Below are 20,961 nucleotides of genomic sequence, written 5' to 3' on the forward strand. Positions count from 1 at the left end.
ACTGGTAAATTGTTGCCATATGATCTGGAGGTCATAGGTTTATGCCGTGGAAACAACCTCTTGCAGAAATGCAAGGTAAGGCTACATACAATAGACCCTTGTGGTCCGGCCCTTCCTTGGACCCTGTATAGAGGGATCTTTAGTGCACTAAGCTGCCTTTCTTATGTTTCGAGGAACTCCTTGCTGGCTAGACACCATCACTTTCTCAAAGTTTCACTTTGAAATATGAACCATATTCAATTACATGGGAACATGATAAGTTCTACTTTGTTTAGTTCACCCTAGTGTATAGTTTACTGTTGAATCTTAAAGCAGACTACTAGTATAATGTAGATTAGGTAATTCATAATGTGCTAGCTGTAATTGAGTCCCCTTTCAAAAGCAGAAAAGCTGACGTCTGGAAAAGAATGCCACTAGAATTAATCCTTTTCGCATCTCAAGGGATCATTCCAAATCAGTTCATGCAGACCAGAATGCACAGTCAACGTCTCAGGATTTTATTACTTTCGGAGATATAAAAGAGATGCAAAATTCAAGTAATTATGGAGAGCTAAGACTTTTGTTTTATATTCCTGTAACTGTAAGACTCATAATTTTATAAAAACTAGTTAGTGACTAATTATGCTTTTTCCAATGATGGGAAAAAATGGATGTTTACTCAAAAAATATGTGCCTTTTCCCTTTTATCATTTTTTGGATGGGGAAAGAAATGGATTTACTTGCTGCTATCTGGTGTGTTTGATTATAATGTCGTCATCCTTTTTTCTACTCTAGATTTTCTGGTATAATTGTTTTTTCGAGATCTGATTTTTAATTCGGATTCATGTAATCTGTTGTGAGATAATATTAGACTGTTGATATGGTACGGTGGAAATTTATGCTTCTTCTCTCCATCATGGCTGCAAATTAGTTGGTTTTGTTTTGCATTTTTTTTTTCATATATCAAACTTATGTAACCCCCTTTCTTGTTTATTACAGGAGTCGAGCAAGTGGTTCGAGGCACCTGTAAGTGTTCCTATCCTTGGTCCTATATTACTTTGCTGATTAAGTAACTCTGTTTGATATGCTGATTCTAGGAAAATGCAACTCTATATATTTTTTGTTCATTGATTTCTGTTACTATACTTTATTTTATGAACTTTAATTATAATATTACTTTGTTGTAGTTATTGTTCCTTTTCTTTTTTTTGAAGAATGCTTTGTCATGCTATGTTTAGGATTTTGTCATGACATCTTCACTTTCTTTATTTCTTTTCTCGAACCATGTTGATATTCTTTTCCTTGAGCTAAGGGTCTATCCGAGAAAAGTGAACCCTCCCTACCCTACCTCTACATAAGGGATAAGTTTGCGTACACGCTACCCTTCCTAGACCCCATATGATGGTATGTTGTTGTGTCTAAGCTTGTCTCATGTCATAAATATGCCATAAATATAGGTGAAAATCTTTTGAACAAATGGCTTGTTGTGACCTATGAGCTTAGAATTGTAACGTTGTTGCTAATCGTCTGATTCATTTGATCAATTTTTCACTCCTACGCTGGCATGACCTAGTTGATTAAATATCAAGTTTAATGGCTCATGTGATTGAGCTATCTTTGAATCCTAGGTCATTGTTTGGCTTGTTCTTTTATTACTAACAAAGTACAAGTCGACAGACAGTATGGTGAAAATATATCCTTAGGTTTGGACAACATAATTGTGTAACGATTTGAAGTAGACTTTTTTACACTTTAGCTTTTATGGTTAATTCGAGAATTTTCTTCTCAGTTACAACATTTACTTATTAGTTTATAATTTCTCTATGAATAAAAGGCTTTTGTGAATTCAATGTATATGACTTTGAAGTTTGTTTTCATGGGTTGAATTGAGGATTTATGTGGTTTTGCTTTTTATTTCTTAGATGTTGAATGCAATGTTACTCCACATGAGATAACTAAGGGATCTAGGAGGGGCTTTTGGAACTTCTCCATTTCTTCTTGACTCTAGAGTAGCTTAAAAAAATATTTGAAGTCTAGAACTCCTTTAGGTTTATTGTATGTCAAAACCTTTCTATATTACATCTGAAGTATTTGGCCTCAAGACCACATGTCAACATTAGAAGTATTTATCCCTTGTTGCAATACAAAATCATTTAACTTGAAGTTGATAAAAAAAGAGGGATATCACACCATACTACCCCCCCTCCCTTCCTTCCCCCCACCACCACACACACAAGAAGAATGGAAGCTTTGTCTAGTGAATTTATTCTCACTAGGAACCCATTCACATGATATGCCTAATCTTCATTGGAGTGAGTAATGGAAGTTGGCTGATTGCTTATTTGCTTAGTAGTGGCATGTGATTGTTGGATGTTTGGGGCTAGGGAGGAGATAATGGAAGTTGGCTGATTGCTTATTCACTTAGTAGTGCCATGTGATTGTTGGATTTAAAGCTGGCTTTAGAAAATTGGTTGGCTCTGGAAGATCTGGTCTTTAGATTGATGATGGTTTTCGAGTTAATGGATTAGCACAAGAAATTGTTTTGGCTCAGCAAATAGTGCAAATAAGTGAGCTGATTTTTTGTATCTTTGAAATCTTATTGAGTTGCGTGGAATGATTCTTTTGGATGCCCATAATATGGAACTCACTCATCACGAAAAACATGGCTTACACATAGTTTTTTTTAGTCTCATCTGTTAGTAGTGAAATGAAAACTAATGATTTGATTAGTGTTTAAAAGGTGGGGGCGTGAGGTGATACGTTTTATACAATACGGGGCAGGCGTAAGCCCCGAGACACGGGGCATAAGTCCCATGGATCTTCGGGGCTTACTCTCTTGTATATTCAATTTTATGCCCCATGGATCTACGGGGCGTAGTCTCTTGTATATTCAATTTTATAATTTTATTACTACTAAAATAAGCAAAAGTAAACCTTTCAATGATTTTACAAATAAATTTTTATAAATAACCTTCATTATATATAGAAATTATATTTATTTGAGATAAATATTAATAAGCAATAATGAAGAAAAAAAGTATTATAATTACTACTTGAGAAATATCATTACACCAATAATTAAAAGTAAGATTTAAAGTAGAAAAGGTTTTAAGAAAATTAAAAACGCCAGGCCTATGGTTTTTACGCTCAGGACTTACGTTTTTATGTCGAGGCTTATGCCTTACGTGTTATGGATCTACGTCTTTAATTTACGCCTAGAGCGTTTTTTGGTATGCCCTACCTCGAAACTCGCCCCAAAAATGTTTTTTGAAAACAGTGGATTTGATATTGTAACAACTTGGTCGAGTGGTAAGAGTATTATATGTGGTTTATGGGTTAGACACAAGTTATGAGTTATAATCTTGCAACAAACAAAAGCTAGGTAGCTAAGTGGAGAGGTGGAGAGGTGTAGAGGGGTGTGTATGTCATCTACTGATTACTGAATCGTATGGCAAAGGTCACTGGGGATTTCTCAGTTATCAAAGGAAGAAAAGATATGGTGTGATTGACGCTTTTTACATAAAATATAGTGATATTGTGTCATTACATCTTTTTTCAATACAATTGGTTGAGCTAGCTTTCCGGGCAACGTAGCTGGTCTGTTACCTCCCAAAGTGCACAAGTATGAGGGTAAATACCTACCAAGACGCGGGCATATGAAATTAAATCACCATAATATATTTGTTAACAAATTCTTGAATACCAAATTAACAGGAAAAGAAATCTATTAGAGAATTAAGTGAAATAATTACATTGTTCGCTTTTTCTTTGTATTTGCCCATGTCTAATTTACTTGTAACTTAGCAATTGGAAGTCACCATCATATGTGGAGGCAATTATATGTTAAAAGTTGAAGGTTTCCTATGTGTTGGAGCTATATTTACACATCAGAGTTAGCTCGTGCTACATTTCCTGCATTACAATTAGTGCCTTAGTGCCTACACAGAGTGCTTAGTTTTTTTGGATAATACGATCTTTAGATTATATGATAGGTTTTTGTAGATGAATTCTAATATTCTTTTCGTGTTCAATAAGATGTCTTAATTTTCACTTTCTTTCTTTCTTCTCATATTTAGCCTTGGGAGGAGGTGTTGCAAACATCAAATCTGGAAAGGGCCCTTATCTTACTCGAAAATTTGAATCCTGGATATACATCAGGAGAGGTGGAGGTAATACCCTACTACATGGCATTTAACTTTTGGTGATGTCTAGTTTGATTTGATACCTATTTTTTGATTTTTTTCTATGTGAGTATATCATGCTTGCTTTGGGGAGTAAGTGTTTTTCTTTAAGTTTTTAAAAAGTTTCGAGACGGAAGAGAAAATGAAAGGCAACCATGGGGATTAAAGGTGCTAAAAAGGAGATAAAGTGGACCCAAAATCCCATGAAAGAAACTTGCCTCAAATGACTTCCAATCTTGGAATCAACGCACTAGGGTCCTTAGTTTTATAAAAAGATCATGTCATTGGATCATCTAGAGAATTTTTAATTCTAGATAAACTAATATTTTTATATATTTGATTGAATCTGGCTTTGTTACAGTGACATGGACAATGAGTATTCATAGAACCAATAACTTTGGTTGATGATGTTATACTTTTTGCACTTTAATCTCGTTTTCGTGTTTGCAGTTGAGGTTGAGAATTATCCTTAATAGGTTAATTTTTTATTTGCCTACTTGTTGCCAAATCCATATTAAATCGTCAAAAAGTTCCTTTTTTGTAAGATGCGGAAGGAAAAATCAATCGAGTTAGATGAGATCTCGGTGGATTTTTGGAAGGACACTAGCGAGGCATGTATATGGAGTGTCTTGAGTTATTTAATGTTATATTTATGATAGAGATGTTTGGACTTTAGCGGTGTACATGTGACTTAGATTAGGGCAATTAAAAAATAAGGTACAATGGAGCTAAGACCAGGTTAGAATAGTGAGTGGTGACTCAGAATACTTCTTGGATGTGTTGGGGTTGCACTAAGGATCATCCTTTACCCTGTTCCTATTTGCCATGGTGTTGGACAAATTGAGTTCCACGGTGTATGTTATTTACAGATGACCTAATATTGATCGACAAGACGACGGTCGAGTTTATGAAAGGTTGGAAACAAGCTCAAAAGCTTAAAGACTTCTGTACAACAGGATTAAAACAAAGAACCTACGGTGCAAGTTCAGTGATTTAATGCATTAGGCGGTGGAGGAATTGAAGATCAATGCACTAGTCTTACCCAACTTAGGAAGCTTCAAGTATCTTGGGTCAATATTTCAACGAGACAAGGTGATTGACGATGATGTCGCACATTATATGGAGTGGGGTGGGTGAAATGGAGGCTCACCTTGTTGAATAAGAATGTGTTGCCAAGGGTTAAGGGTAAGTTTTACATAGTGGTGAACGTTGTTGTGTGGCATAATAGTGGCTCGTAAAGAACTCCCATATTCAGACTTCAGAATTTGAAAGTAGCAAATGGATGCTCAAATGGATGTGTGGACATACTAGGAGATATATATTAGCTAGTATAGATATATTAGGAATGAAGTTGTACGGGATAAGGTGGGAGTGACCTCGGTGGAAGACAATATTAGGAAAGCAATGTTGAGATGGTTTTGAGATAGTGAAAAGGAGGTGCATGATTGTGCCAGTAAGGAGGTGCGGGAGGTTTGTTGTAGCAAGAGTTAAGAGGAGAGGTTGAGTTAAATCGTAAAAGGACCAGAGAAGTGATTAGCTAGGACATGATACAACTTCAGCTTACCGAGGACATGACATTAGATAGGAAGGTTTGGAGGTCAAGGTTTAGGTAGCCAAGTGTTGCACTTTATATAAGAGAGGTAGGGGACTAACCTCCCCCCTCCTATTCTCCTGAATAGTATTATTTAGTAGTCGCGTAGTCTCTCTGCTGCTTAATTTACTTTATTTCTTGTTATTTTGTTGTCATTTTTTTGTAATCCTGTTTCAAAAATATTTCTTTCGAATCGAGGGTCTATCGAAAACAACCTCCCTCCCCTACATGTGGGATTATAATGGGTAAGTTGTTTTTTCTTTTCTGTTCCTTTTGTCTTGTTTGAGAGCTAAGGAGAAACAAAAAGAGCATAAAATATTAGCTTTCCAGTTTCATTCAATTTCTTCTTCATCCTCAAAGTGTCCTAATTTAACCTACTGTCGTTATGTCATTGTCTGTGCCCTTGCGATTATGTATCCTAATGGGCAACTCACTATCATCTTTCTTGCCCTTAACACTTGCATTGTTATTATGAATGACGAAGAGTTGTATAAGTTCCTTACTCACAAATCTAAGGTGAAGTAACCGTAACTGGTACAATGATAGAAATTCCTTATTGTTTGATTTCTCAAATATAATTGCATCGTTGATGATTTTTTGTTAAGAATGTTAAAAATGATGTTGGAGAGGAGCACTCATTTTGATTCCACCAATGAAGAAAAGTTGCAGCCAAAAGTAAAGGTCTACTATTAATTGTTTGTAGTGTTTTTTTCTTAGTTTGAGTAAATTCAAGCCATCTCCACAGAGAAGGACCATGTCATAGTTGGCTGTGATCTTGGTTGTTTGTTGAGTCAAAAGTTTCTATTAGGAATTAGCTTGAGATCTGTCATTTTGGTTGGAGCAGTTGAAGGAAGAACAACCCTAATAGAGAAGTGAAGTAGCGAGACCCATTCTTTTGTTTGTTTGAGAAAAATTCATGACAGGAGCCAAGCGAGAGGTATTTTAGTCATTTTGTGATCTCAAATTAGAGACTTATGTCATGTTTATATTTCATGCCACCATCAAAAGAATTCAAGGCTGAATGAAAAGTTAACATAAATAAGAAGGGCTCTTAGTGGTCAATGAAGTGGTTCAGAACCTATACTAGGTGATTCTTCCCATTTGTCCTAGCCTTGGTGGATGAAGTTACTTGGTATCTGTTGCTGGTGCGATGGAATTAGTTGATGTGCGCTAAAGCTGCCCCAGACACCACGGTCATCAAATAAAATAAAAAATAAGAAGGGCTCTTAGGCGTTCTTTTCATTACAGTCAGATGCATTCAAAACACAACACTGTAGGGGCTCTTTTCTCCCATGACATTATGATGTGACCTTGCGAATCTTATCTTGGTCTCTCCTACTTTATCTCATATTGCGTAATTCGGCTGGAAGAGCTTGGTGCATTTTACTATATAAATATTTGAGCTTTTTATGTTTGTAGCTCATCCTTCTATGGTTTGACTCAACATTGTCTCATTATTTGACAAATATTAATTCTGGCCAATAAAGTTGTCGAAAAGAAAAATGAAGCTAATTCCAATCAGCAAGTCATAATTTTTTGAAATTGAAGGCTGGATAGTTGATGGTTCCTATTGAATTTCTTGTGAAGTTCTCCCATATTTTACTTTTAAATACTAGTCGGCGCTTTATATTGATACTCAACATTTCTATCTCTTGCCAAAACAGGAAAAAAGCAGGGAAAAAGAAATAGGAGAATACTAATTGTAAGAGACAAGATTACATATCCTTACATAAACCATGAGAATGAGAAGTATCATCTTTTTTTGTATCGAGGAAAGTCATTCGGGGTCCAATAAAGTGCTCTATCATCTTCGGTCTCCTTAACATATGCCATAGTGTTTCCTGATGATATTAGTATTTTGGTTATCTGTTAGGTTACCACTGCATACATGTATATTTAATAGTGATTTTATGTTATAACACGGTTCTCTTCAAAATAAGTTATGGTGATTGAGACACTTTATGTGCTCAAGAAGTGTTAACAAGAAAAGAACAAAGCAATAATATTCTGGAAATTGTTTCTATACAGGCACCAAAGGTGCTATTCTCTGTGCTGTATATTTAATAGTGATTTTTGTTATAACACGGTTCTCTTCAAAATAAGTAATGGTGATTGAGATACTGTATGTGCTCAAGAAGTGTTAACAAGAAAAGAACAAAGCTATAATATTCTGGAAATTGTTTCTACATAGGCAACAAAGGTGCTATTCTCTGTGCTCTCTTTTGAACGTCTTTCCTAGGAGGATAGTTCTAATGGTTCCTAATATCACCTTTTCCATATTCAAATGTCCCATTTCCCCTTATCCTACCCCAATTTAAAATAAACAAATCTTTTGTACCCCAAATTATTTTAAGTCTTTCCCTAGACTCCTTATCGAGGCACAAATGAAATGAGTTAATATGGAGGGAGTACATTTTTAATTTCTTATTCCTATTCATTGAAACTTGATCGGTAATGTTTTATAACTATTAAATATATCACTTAATGAAATGTATTTATCTCTAGTGATGCTGATAAGGCTTTTTTTTTTTTTGAACTTGGTAACTTTGTATTATATCACAAAACAATACGCCCTAACCTTATATACAAGTGTACTCCTGATTTCACTTCTCTACGTCTAAATCGAGTCTAACACATCAGTAATAGAGACAATGTCATTAGAGTATAACTGATTACGCCAAAGACTAAAAGTAAAATGCAGTTTAGTTTAACTTTCTGCACATTGTTCTCTATGCTCTTCCATACCTATTCAACTTTCTGCACATTGTTCTCTATGCTCTTCCATACCCTATTCAAGGAGGAAGAAGCAAAGAAAGATAAGAGAAGATAATGATTTGGATCTTCTCAAATTCTCGGAGGTTTCAAGATGGAGGATTGAGCAGTTTCTTATGGTTATTAAGAGTTATTTGGCAAATAAATAGGGAAAAATAATAAAAAATATATAAAAACACTATCCTAAATAGTTATGAAGTAGTTCTAGTTATCTATTACTATAATAGGAGATCCAGAAATAAGTAGGCAGGTTGTGATATATCTTTTATATGCAGAAAGGTTGTTCTAACTACGAGATACTTGTCTCTCTTTGTATTTTCTATTGTTCTAAGAGATATGAGATACTTGTGTTTCTCTTTGTATGTTCTATTGCTTTTATCCGGTATAAAACCTCGGTTTCTATCAGATGTTTATGATAGAGCTCATAGGCAATGATCTCTTTGTTTTAGTGCCATGGTGCCTTTAGCACTTCCTTGGTGAGGCGAATCACCAACTTGGCAGTCATCTAGCCTTAGGGATTGAGCATACTTTAAATGAGACTTTAACAACATTGTCTGTTGCCCTCCATCTTATTATCCCCGAGGCATTTCCAATTTGTGGACTGATGTTCCTACCGAAGCTTGGAGTTCCCATGATGAGGCAGAGGAATTTTAAGGGGAAATTATGGTTTATCTGGTGAAAGAAAATGATTGTAATATGTATTATGCTCATAACATGCATTTTCCCACCGTCTCTTGTTCTGTTTAAGTTTCCTATCTATCTGGTCTTATCCTTTTTATTAGCACTTGCTGTTTGTTGGGAGGAGGCTGGCTTGTATTCTGTAACTTTTGCATGGCTGTCTTGTTGTACTGACATTTGTGTTGATAATGTGACAGGATATTATCTGGCATGCATGTAGGGAAAACTGCACAGCCAAAATGGTTCAGCGCACTGCTTTCTCTAGTCCGTACTCTGGTATGTTTTCAAGTGTCGATCTTTCTGTCTACATGCTTCCACTAGTTATCTTATGGGAATGTTTTTTTTTGTCCATCATAATCATATATTAGTTTATGTTTCTTCATTCACCCTTTCTACGGGAGACTGGGCAGCTTATTGAATAACAAACTCTGTTTTATGATCATGGATATGTCCTGTGTATTTGCGTTTGACATTATGTCTTGTAATTTGGTAGGTAGAGCATTAGTTGCATTCAAAACAAGAGAAGCAGCAGTAAGGGTCAGTAAAAAGCTGACTGAGGGATGCTTAATGGTGTCAAATCAGAGGTATTTGTATTCAAGGTTTTTTTGGCAATAAATATTGAACAAGCTTGAGTGTCCTTCGAATTTTAGGATGAGTATTCAAAGCGGTTTGTTTGCTTAGTTAGATTGGTTAGAATAACACAAGCTCTTCAAAAAAAGTTTGCAAAGCTTCTTCCTAAATGCTTCCACATGGTACTGTTTTGGTACTTGTGGAAAATGTAGTAGACTTGTATTAGTTTTAGATGATTCGTGAAATATCGAGTTCCAAACCTACTTTCCTGGTAACACCAATGCAGATTTCGTTTTTCCTTTATTGTGTAAACTGAATTCAGTACATGACACCAAATATACAGGACTGTTCCCATCCAAAGCAGTTCTAATTTTGTGACAAAGCTTTCCGATCTCTAGCCATTCAGAAAATTTATCCTGATCAGTTGATTCTCTTGTGGGTTGTTGAACATTTAAGACTTGGACTTAATAAACTTGGTCCATATCTTTTAATCCGGCTTGTGGGGTGGGGTTTTGTGGCGAACTAGAGTAATCCTCTTGTGAGTTGTTGAACATTAAGAGTTGGACTTAATAAGACTTGGTCCATATCTTCTAATCGGCTGGTGGGATGGGATTTTGCGGCAAACTAGCCATTTCTTATGATGAAATCTTGCACAAAAGAGATTTATATTGGTTTGGACCTGGTTTACAGGGAATCCTTCATATTACTTGTGACTATCCTGCTTTTTGTTTATTTATCTGTCTTCTTTTTTGCTGGTCTCCCCATTTCCTTCTTTTCAACTTGGTACTTATTATAAACAATGTTTCGTACCTAGCGAAGCAATTGGGTAAGAAATATTTACTTTTGATATTGCTTTTTTGTCATGAACAATCGTATGGTGAAAGACAGACCTCAAGGAAGGTTTCTATTTTATCATACAAAAATTTAAGAGAAGTTGTTGGGGATGATTGGTATGTTCAATTATTTTTTGTATATATATTAGTGTCTTTTTGTTCTTACCTTACCTTACTTTCTTATCTGGAGGAACTAGGATATCAATATATAAATTGAGGTGTTATTACATGTTTGGACAAATACCTAGATAGCCCCTTCAAGTTAGTACATTTTGTCAGTTAGACACTTTAACTTAAGTTGTTACTATTTGAAGACCTTTTTTTTAGAGAAGTGTGTTTTGTAAACAGTTGTGTCCACAATACAAAAACAAGTGAAATATACGTGCCCGATAGTCTTCAGCCAACTTGCATGCACCTTGACTAGTTTCACTGGTTACTTGTTACCTCCCACCAACACATGTATTGGGTTACTCAGTCCATCAAGGCTTATGTAGATGGGAAAAATAAAGTAATTTTTTATCTGTCAAGATTAGGGGTGTCAAAAATGAACCCAAACATAGGTAACCCGCCCAGAATTTTAAATGTTGGGCTCAAGATTGTTTGAATTGGGTTCAATCTCAACATATTCAAGCTTAATCTATTTGAAGAGAATTCTCAATTTAGCCCAATTCAATCTCCAATTTCAACCCATTCAAATTTTTTTTATGAAGATATGTTCCTATATTGAAGGTATGAATTATTTTCTATTTAACATCTTTAAGAATTTATCTATTCATTTGATACTTTTTTAACAAAAAATTCTTGAGCAGAAATTCAAATTGTGATTATAAAAGTTAACTATCAATATGTTAAATTATTAAGATTAATCGGGTCAAATTGGGCGGTCAAGACCCAACCTGTTAGCCCATTTGAGCACAAAGTAAACTTGGGCAGGTCAAGACCTAACCCGATTTCTATTCAACCCATTTTAATATTTTCAATTTCAACCCAACCCGCCCATTTGCCACCTCTAGTCAAGATATATGTTGGGATATTAACTTGAAACCTCATGGTTCTCCCTACTTTCGTACTTCATTGATAACTAGGCCATGTCCTTGAGTGTGCACATGTATTTTAAAGAGAAATACTATCGTTATCACTCCTTATTCATCCGACAATTTACAATAGTAGTTATTGGTTGTTTCTTCTAGTAGTAGTTATTCCCCTGTTGTAGTGCCGTTTTTCATTCCAGTAATATTAGGAATATGTCAAGTTTTTGAGTACTTCAAATTGAAGAGATTGCAGGTTTCCTCTTAACGAACCAACACCATAGGTCGTAGGAAGAAAACGTTTGATTTCATATTGTAGCAACTAGCGTCCCATTACTAGATCCATATCAGGGGACCGCAACAACTTGGTATCAAAGATAAGAGATGGGAGTTATGGGAGACCAAGTTTAACATCAACTAGCACAATTGGTGAACTTGTTCTAAGAAGAACGTGCAACCAATTTGGCCTGACAAGAAACAATAAATGCTCGTTTGGATGCACTCACAAAGGATTTAGCAAATTCTAAGGTCGTTTATGATTTAACTGAAGTCAGCATTGCGGTTGGAAGGGTAAATATTGAGTGGCAGGAGGATCAGGATCAGAAGTAGGAGGAAATTTCATCATTCCTCGACATACAAAGTTGGATTTCTCACGATTTAATTTAATGGCTAAGAGGACCCTTTGGGATGGTTGAACATATGTGAACACTTCTTTCGACACCAACAAATTCTAGAAGACGAAAAGGTTGGACTCACTTCTTTTCATTTGGAGGGCAATGCACAACTTTGGTTTCTTCAACTAGAGATAGATATGCCTCAACTATCTTGGGATGAATTCAAACGTCAATATAACCTTTGCTTTGGGCCACCAATCAGAAGTCAGAATTTGGAAGTATTGGCTTAGTTATGCCAGATCGGGTCAGTGGTAGATTATCAAGAAAAGTTTGAGTAGTTAATTTAGCAGGCTAATATACTCATTCGCAAAAAATTGAACTTTATATCGGCGGTCTTACTAATTATATATCAAGGAACTACCCATTTATTGGCATTGTTAGATGCTTACAAATCCAAATCAATAGATTTCTCACCTCAACAACATACCTGATTTGTGAAGAAACTGGCCAAATCTAGAATGAGGAAAAGATGACTTAAGGGAATTTGTTTCAATTGTGATGAACCATTCAGCCGAGGTCATCAATGCAAGAAATTATTCGCAATTGACTATAGATTATGAGGAAGAGTTCGTTAGAAAGGAGGGAATTACCAATATTTTCCACGCTTAGCGCTTGAGGACAAGCACAATTTGACGGAGGAGATTAATGTTATCACTCCTCAGTCATCCAACAGTTCACAACAGTAGTTATTTCTTTCTAGTAGTTATTTGCTGTTTCTTCTAGTAGTAGTTATTTTCATGTTGTAGTGCAATTTTTCGTTCCAGTTGTGTTAGAAAGTCATGTCCTAGTTTTTAGGGGTGGTTATCTTATAGGTTTTGTATCTAAACTCTCTGTTAATGGCTGCTATTAAATCTAAGCAGAAAATTATTCAAGTTTTTGAGTACTACTTCAAACTCGAGAGATTGTAGGTTCTCTTAACAAACCAACACACAAATTTCATATTGCAGCGTACCATAATTTGATCCATATCAGGGACCGTAACAACTATATTCAAAATCAAGTAAACAAAAATGTTTCCGTCTCCCCACATGCCAACCCTCACCGCATTTCCCCCTTTCTTCTTATTTCGCTAAACAACTGACACCCAAAGAAGAAAAATTAAAAATGTCGTCTTAGCAATTAATTATCTTTTTTCATCAATCATATTTATTTTTGATGTATGGCTCTTTTCAAGATAGAACTTACTGTGAAGCAGCCTAAGTGATGTGTAGTGCCTACTCTGAACTTTTCTCAGCTTTGGTTCTTAAGTGCGCGTGCTCAAATGAGCTTTTGACAACTTTGATTAAATGAAGTGTTCAGTTTTCTTACTTTGACTGTTTTAGTGAGAATATTTAGGGGAAGGATAATGATGATAGTTGGTCAGGTTCCTTTCCTCTTTTTTTGGATAGAGGATGGCGGTTAGTCAAGTTATTAGTGTAGGTTGTATTTTTTTAGTGAACCTGATACCAGCTAAACATTTTTGGCTGGGATGATTCCAGTTGCATAAAAGCTTCTTTAATGCACAGGCCGCTTGTTGCTAGCTTTGTAACTCTTCCGAAAACGGAAGGAAACACTCCATCATTTGCTGGGCATCTATGTGTTGACAAACTAAGGCTACAATCCCAGCGGGAAATGGTCAGTCTCTCTCCCATCCTCTCTGCATCCCCCACCCGAACAAAGGACTTGCTTACTGTGTTCAGTCATGTTTATCTAGCCTAATATAATCATCTTTGTTATTCAGAAAGAAGCAGTTTCTACTTCTCATTGTTCTCAGCCCAACACCATAGAGCATGAAATGGGCATTGAGTGGCTCTTACTGCAATCAAGATCTGACAGTTGGTGGAATCGGCTATATAAGGTCTGGAACTGGTTTGTGATTTTCCAAGTTTGGATCAGCATTGCTCTTTCTGTATTTTACACAACATTCTGATAACCCTCTTTAATTTTTTGTTCTAGCAACAAAAAGAGGAACTTAGGAAAATAGCGTCAGAACTCAAGAGAAAATGAGAAGCAAGCTGCAGTTTTGTACATAGTGTACTTCTGGTTAGTACACATTCCTGCCACATAATTTCTTGTACTTATCTTGTTCTTTTATTGAGTTTTTTTTGTGAATTATTCATAACTTAGGATAATACAAAATGTTATGGATGTTGCGGTATATGAATTTGAAGGTTGTCACATCATGATGGCACTATTTCAAATATTATCTTATCTGAATATTATCTACATAAGAAGAGAAGAGACAGTGTTTGTCCATGAAACAAGCATACCACGATGAAAGTGGTTGATCTTTGAATAATAAAATGTGGTGACTGAAACGATAAAGCTCTCTGTTGTAAAAATGGATAGTACTATGGGTCGAGTGGCATCAGTATGTAGGATCAGCTGTTTGTAGGAAGGAGAATGTCAATAGAAAATTCATGGTATATACTAAAGATTTATTTTTCCACATTTTAACTCTTGTCCATGAGAAAAGCATTGCACTAATTTTCTTTTTTCCCCTCATATTTGAGCATTATTAATTTATTATTTTTTGTCTTCGTTCACAATTGGACTGTCAATAAAGAAGGTAGTATTTTAATAAAGCTGTCATAAAGTAACGTTAAAGGTCCCAAATTTATAATGTAGTGCTGTTTTTTCTTCTGTTGTTGGATGAATGTTGTGGAGAATCACATTAGATAAAGCATGCACGGTACTACTGCTTTGAATGGCTTTATACTTGATCTAAACCATACTACTGTTTCTTTTCTTGTTTTCTTATTAGTTGTTTTTTTATGTTTAAAAGTACAGATTTCTGACTTCTTGGACCTGACTTCTGGTAATGGTGTTCTTGCAATTAGTTCATTGGAGTCATGCAAGTCTTTTGTTCGATTGACACATCTGGTGGTTAGGATCCCTCTCTACTTTATTTAAACTTAAAGCTGTATTCTATGCAAGGGTTCTATTCTTTTACACCAAAGATGGAGTAAAATTATGTTGCATTAAATGTTATTAAGTAAGATAGGAACGATTACTCCTAGCTTTTCATGATGTGGTCTATCATGTGATAGAAATACTATGTTGAAGAGAGAAAACGGACCCTTCTAGCTTTTCATGGGTCATTCTGCAAATCAGCTCTTTGTTTTGGCCAAGTCTTTTGGGTACTTCGATTCTATTTTCAGCACACTGGAGTCCTGTGTTTTCTCGCCAAGGGCTTAGGTCTAATGGTAAGAATACAACGCATGATGTTTGGGTTGGGCATTCGTCACGAGTTTGAATCTTGTTGCAATCAGAAGCCTGGTATTTAAGTGGAGAAGGGTAGAGGGGTGGTCCTTTTATCCACCGAGTTCGTACCATGTGCTTGCTAGCCCCTAGAGATTTCCCAGTTATCAATAGGCCTTGTATTTTGTTATTAACTCGTCCCTGAAATATTGCTAGTGACTAGTATTACTTTCAGATAGTCGGTATGCAATGCACTAAATCTAATTTGCCGTTATTTATTACATGCGTTTAAATGACTATTTTGTGTGATATGCATGTTGATTGAAACCTCACATGCTGCTCAACTTGCATATAAATATTTGGTCATGCCAAGCATGAAAATTGAGCTGGAATAGATGATGCGCTTGCCAGTTGGACAAAATTACCAAATATTTAACTGATTTGGTGATTTTTGGCTTGACAGGTTCAGGATAGATGACTAATAGACACTCACTCCTCCAAGCTCTTGGCATTTTTGGATGTACCATAATCCTTCCTACCTTCCTTGGTGACCTCAACCTCATAGTTGGGGCAATTGATTAATGTCAAAGTCACAAAGTTTAGCTTGCAGCAATATACATATTTCTATCCGAAATTTTGCTCAATGAATCACTCTGGCATAATCTTTTGTTCAACATATCTTTAAATTAAAAATAGAATCTCTTATCTTTGGTTCTTAATTAGAATCATCAAATGGAACTAAACATGTTCCCATTGAACGAGCATCGGGATCATTTGTTTATTGATCATCTTGGCAAATGGTATTAAGTTTGAACATGCATGTAATATGATTAAACTATTTTACCTCCAATTTTGGCCAAAATACTTTCTTTTAAGTGCCCGAGTCCACCAAACATAAGGACAATGACTCAATGAGAATTGAGCGCGCCAACAAACTTTAGGAAAATCAAGAATACATAATCTCACGAAGCACACATTTAGGGATCGTTTGGTAGGCTGCATTAGAAGAAATAGTTTATGGATAGTATGATTTAGTACTATGTTTGAAAGGAATTTGAACCTATGTATTACTAATCCATGGATTAGTTATACCTCCTACATGGTATTATAGAAGGTATCACTAATACCTTCCATTTGGAGGTATTATTAGTAATACTTTGGATATAAAATCATGGGATAAGTCTATGTAAAGACAAAATATATCCCTCAAATCATTTTTGTTTATTTTTTTGATTTTATGATTTATATTTGTACTAGTAAATTTCTTTAAATAAGCTTATTATTACTAACTCCAACACGATCAAAAGCAACCTTCAGGCTTTTTCGACAACTCTGGCCAGAAAGTTAGTCACCATAAATCTAAAAAAATGTCCAAAGGTGATGGCTTGGATTCAACTGAACAGAGAGTCCGCAAAGGGGACAACATAAATTTCATAACTGATAGATGGATACCTCACTTGAAGGCCATCAGCAAAACTATCCATGACCCTTTCTTAGAGGGGAAACCTAACCTTAGAGTCATGAAAGCCTATCAGGATGGAGAGTGGAACCTAAACAGCATTTCATTCACTATCCCATAGGAAATCAAGAACATCATCAAAGGCTACAGATTCCCTAGTGGAAGCTTCTCAATCAACACAAGCACTACAGATTCTAATGAAAGGTTCAGTTGGATTTTGAAGGCCAAAGCCGCTCTTCGAAGAGGCCTCTCTATTGCAATTACCGGAACCATGGACAACACTACATGTAAAACGATAAATTCGGTACTTTTCACTTTAGGTCTCATTTGAACTTCAAAATGCAAACGTGTATCCATCGGGACCAATACACGCCATCAATAAGGTCTTTTAGAGATGCCCACAAAAATAAGCCAAAAATCCGTCGGAATCACATATCACACAAAATGGTAAATTTTGTATTTTCTTCTTTGGCCTCGTTTGAAATTGTAAATGTAGATGTTTGCCCCTCGATACCAACACACGCCATTAATAAGATCGACATAGACGCTCACAAAAGTTTCGACCAAAGACCCGTCGAGATCACAAATAACCCAAAATTCAAGGATTTTAACACCATATAAAATTAAAAATTCAGTCAAAAATCCGTCAGGATTAAATATCATCCAAATTCAATGAACTATAGCATACACAAAACGACAAATATGGTAATTCCCGCTTCGAGCCTCGTTTGAACTAAAAAATGCAAACACTTGCCCCTCAGATCAATGCACACCATTAATAAGTTCATCACAGATGTTTTCAGAAAAATTCTGACAAAAACTCGTGGGGATCACATATAACCAAAAATTCATGGACAATAATACATAAAACAATAAATTTAATCTTGAAAATTTCTCACTTTGAGTCTCGTTTGAACTTGAAAATTCTTATGTTTTCCCCTCGGACCAACACATGCAATTAAGAAGGTAGTCACGGACGCCTACTAAAACTTTCAGCCTAAAATCCATTGGTAGCACATGAAAATTAGTAAAACTATTTTTCCTGCTTTTAGGGCTCAGTTGAACTTGAAAATGTATATGTTAGCCCATTAGGGTCATCTCACACATTTAATAAGGTCTTAACGGACATCCATGGAAAATTTCGGTCAAAAACAAGTTGGAATTCAAAATCACTAAAGATTCATTGACTATAGCTCACGAAAATTATTAAAATGTGATTTTTCCTGCTTTGGCTCGTTTGAACTTGAAAACACGCTCTTTGGCTCATTGAGACCATCTCACACCATTAATAAGGTCTTAACAAACGTCTATGAAAATTTTGGTAAAAAACAAGCTGAAATTTCGAATCATCAAAAATCTATGGACTACCACACACACAAATTTGTAAAAATATTTGTTTTTCCTGTTTGTGGAACTCGTTTAAACATGTCCCCCTGAATCATCTAACACCATTAGTAAGATTTTAAAAGACGTCACAAGATATTTCTGCAAAAACAAGTCAAAATTTCGATCACAAAAAATTAATGGACTATAGCGCATAAAAATCAGTAAAATCTTATTTTTCCTACTTTAGAGCTCGTTTGAACTTGAAAATGTACATGTTTTTTCCTCGGGACCATCTCATGCCATTTATAAGGTCTTAACAAACGTTCATGAAAAAGTTCAACAAAAAATAAGCTAAAATATCGAATCACCAAAAATCCTTGGACTATATCGCATGAGAATCAGAAAATTTTAGTTTTTCCTTCTTTGAGCTCGTTAGAATTGACAATGCGCCTGTTTTCCCCTGAGAATCAACTCACACCATTAATAAGGTCTTAACAGATGTCCATAAAAAAATTTGGCAAATAACAAGCCAAAATCCTGAATCACCAAAAATCCATGGGTTATATAGCACATGAAAATTGGTAAAACATGTTTTTTCATGCTTTGGGGCTTGTTTGAACTTGAAAATGCACCCTTTTGACCCTCGGGACCATCTCAGGCCATCAATAAGGTCTTGACGGACATCCAAAAAAAAAATTGGCAAAAAAAATTAGATCAAATCACCAAAATTTCATGTACTATACGCACGGAAATCGGTAAAATCTAGTTTTTCTTGCTTTGGGGCATGTTTGAACTTTAAAATGCACATGTTTTCCCCTTGGGACCATCTCATGCCATTAATAGATCTTAATGGACGTTCATGAAAAATTTCGATCACAAACAAGTTGAAAACCTGAATCACTAAAAATCCATGAAATATACACGAAGATTAGTAAAATCTAGTTTTTCTGATTTGAGCTCATTTGAACTTGAAAATATTCCAGTTTTTTCCTCGAGATCAACTGACTCCATTACTAAAATCTTAACAGACGTCCATGAAAATTTATGATGAAAAAAATGTTGGAATTATGGATCACCAAAAATTCATGACCTGTAGCACACAAAAATAGATTAAATCTGGTTTTACCTGCTTTATTGCTCATTTAAACTTGCAAATGTGCACGTTTGCCCTCTAGACCATTAGCTGCATTACTAAGGTCTTGACGGACATCCATGAAAAAAAATCATCCAAAAAATGCTAAAATCCTAGATCACAAAAAAATTCATAGACTATAGCATACGAGAATTGGTAAATTTGATTTTACTTGCTTTGGAGTTTGTTTGAAATTGAAAATGCGTTGTTTGCCGCTCAGGAAAATTTTTTGGCAAAAAAATATCAGAACCTTGGGTCACCAAAAATCCAAGGATTATACCACAAGAAAATTGATAAAATCTTGTTTTACCTGTTTTCGGGGCTTGTTTGAATTTGAAAATGCGCACGTTCGCCCCTCGGGACTTATTGACTCCAATACTAAAGTCTTAATGGACATCCATTAAAAATTCTAGGAAAAAATATGTTGGAATCTTGGATCACAAAATATTATTTAACTACAATACACCAAAATTGATAAAATATGATTTTACCTACTTTGGGGCTCATTTGAACTTGAAAATGTGTTTGTTTGCCTCTGCGGGATCAACTGACTCCATTATTAAGATCTGAGTGGACGTGCATGAAAACTTCTTTCCAAAAACAAGCCGAAATCTCGAATAAGAAAAAATCTATGGACTATAGCACACGAAAATAAGTGAAATCAAAATTTACCTACTTTGGAGCTCGTTTGAACTAGAAAATGTGCAAGTTTTTCCCTCGAGACAACCTGACTTTATTAATAAGGACTAAACAGACGTGCGTGAAAAAATTAAAAAAAATGCTGAATCTCGGATCACAAAAATTCATAGATTGGAATACATGAAAATTGATAAAATCTAGTTTTACCCGTCTTTGGGGTTCATTTGAACTTGAAAATGCGCCCGTTTTTCCTCAGACCCAACTTAAGGTCTTATTGGATGTCCATGAAAATTTTTGACAAAAAATGTCAAAATCCTGAATCACCAAAAGTCCATTGACTATAGCACACAATGATAAAAAAAAATCTGATTTTCCTGCTTTCGAAATCGTTTGAACTTGAAAATGCACCCATTTGCCCCTCGGGACCAACTGACTCCCTTACTTATATCTTAATAGACGTCCATTAAAAATATTGGCAAAAAAGGTCGGAATATCGTTTCATTACAAATTCATTGACATAACACAAGAAAATCAATTAAAATACGTATGTGTTCCACTCGGGACCAACTAGCTCTGTTACTAAGGTCTTAATGACGTTCATGAAAAAATTCGATAAAAAACAAGTCAGAATCCCGAATCACCAAAAATCTAGAACTAGCACACAAATCAGTATTATCTTGTTTACCTCCTTTGGGGCTCGTTCGAATTTGAAAATGCATTCGTTTTCCCATCGAGACCAACTAGCTCAATTACTAACAAACAGGAATGACAATTTTCGACAAAAAAAAAGTAAGAATCATGGGTCACCAAATATTCAAGGACTATAGCAAATGAAAATCGATAAAATCTATTTATACCTACTTTGGGGATCGTTTGAACTTGAAAATCAGTTGGTTTGCCCTCGTGACCAACTTGCTCA

At 35.4% G+C, this 20,961-nt stretch overlaps 1 protein-coding gene across 3 annotated transcripts in view; it reads left to right on the top strand.

The window, feature by feature from the left end:
* Positions 1-16,304, top strand: part of LOC107005017 (protein ANTI-SILENCING 1) — a 29,322-nt gene extending 13,018 nt beyond the window's left edge. The window contains exons 5-13 of one of the 3 annotated variants that reach the window (XR_003575247.1): positions 979-1,005; positions 4,056-4,148; positions 9,399-9,477; positions 9,695-9,785; positions 13,812-13,920; positions 14,027-14,143; positions 14,242-14,328; positions 15,071-15,171; positions 15,950-16,304. Coding sequence is in view for 1 of the 3 variants with exons in the window: in XM_027913027.1 (XP_027768828.1) it covers positions 979-1,005; positions 4,056-4,148; positions 9,399-9,477; positions 9,695-9,785; positions 13,812-13,920; positions 14,027-14,143; positions 14,242-14,292 (567 nt within the window). In the remaining 2 variants the exon portion in view is untranslated. The remainder of the gene's footprint in view (positions 1-978; positions 1,006-4,055; positions 4,149-9,398; positions 9,478-9,694; positions 9,786-13,811; positions 13,921-14,026; positions 14,144-14,241; positions 14,329-15,070; positions 15,172-15,949) is intronic. The other 2 variants (XR_003575246.1, XM_027913027.1) reach the window with 2 other exon arrangements.
* Positions 16,305-20,961: the final 4,657 nt, after the last annotated feature.

Source organism: Solanum pennellii, chromosome 11 (genome assembly GCF_001406875.1).
Source record: "Solanum pennellii chromosome 11, SPENNV200".
In the NCBI taxonomy this organism is placed as follows: domain Eukaryota; kingdom Viridiplantae; phylum Streptophyta; class Magnoliopsida; order Solanales; family Solanaceae; genus Solanum; species Solanum pennellii.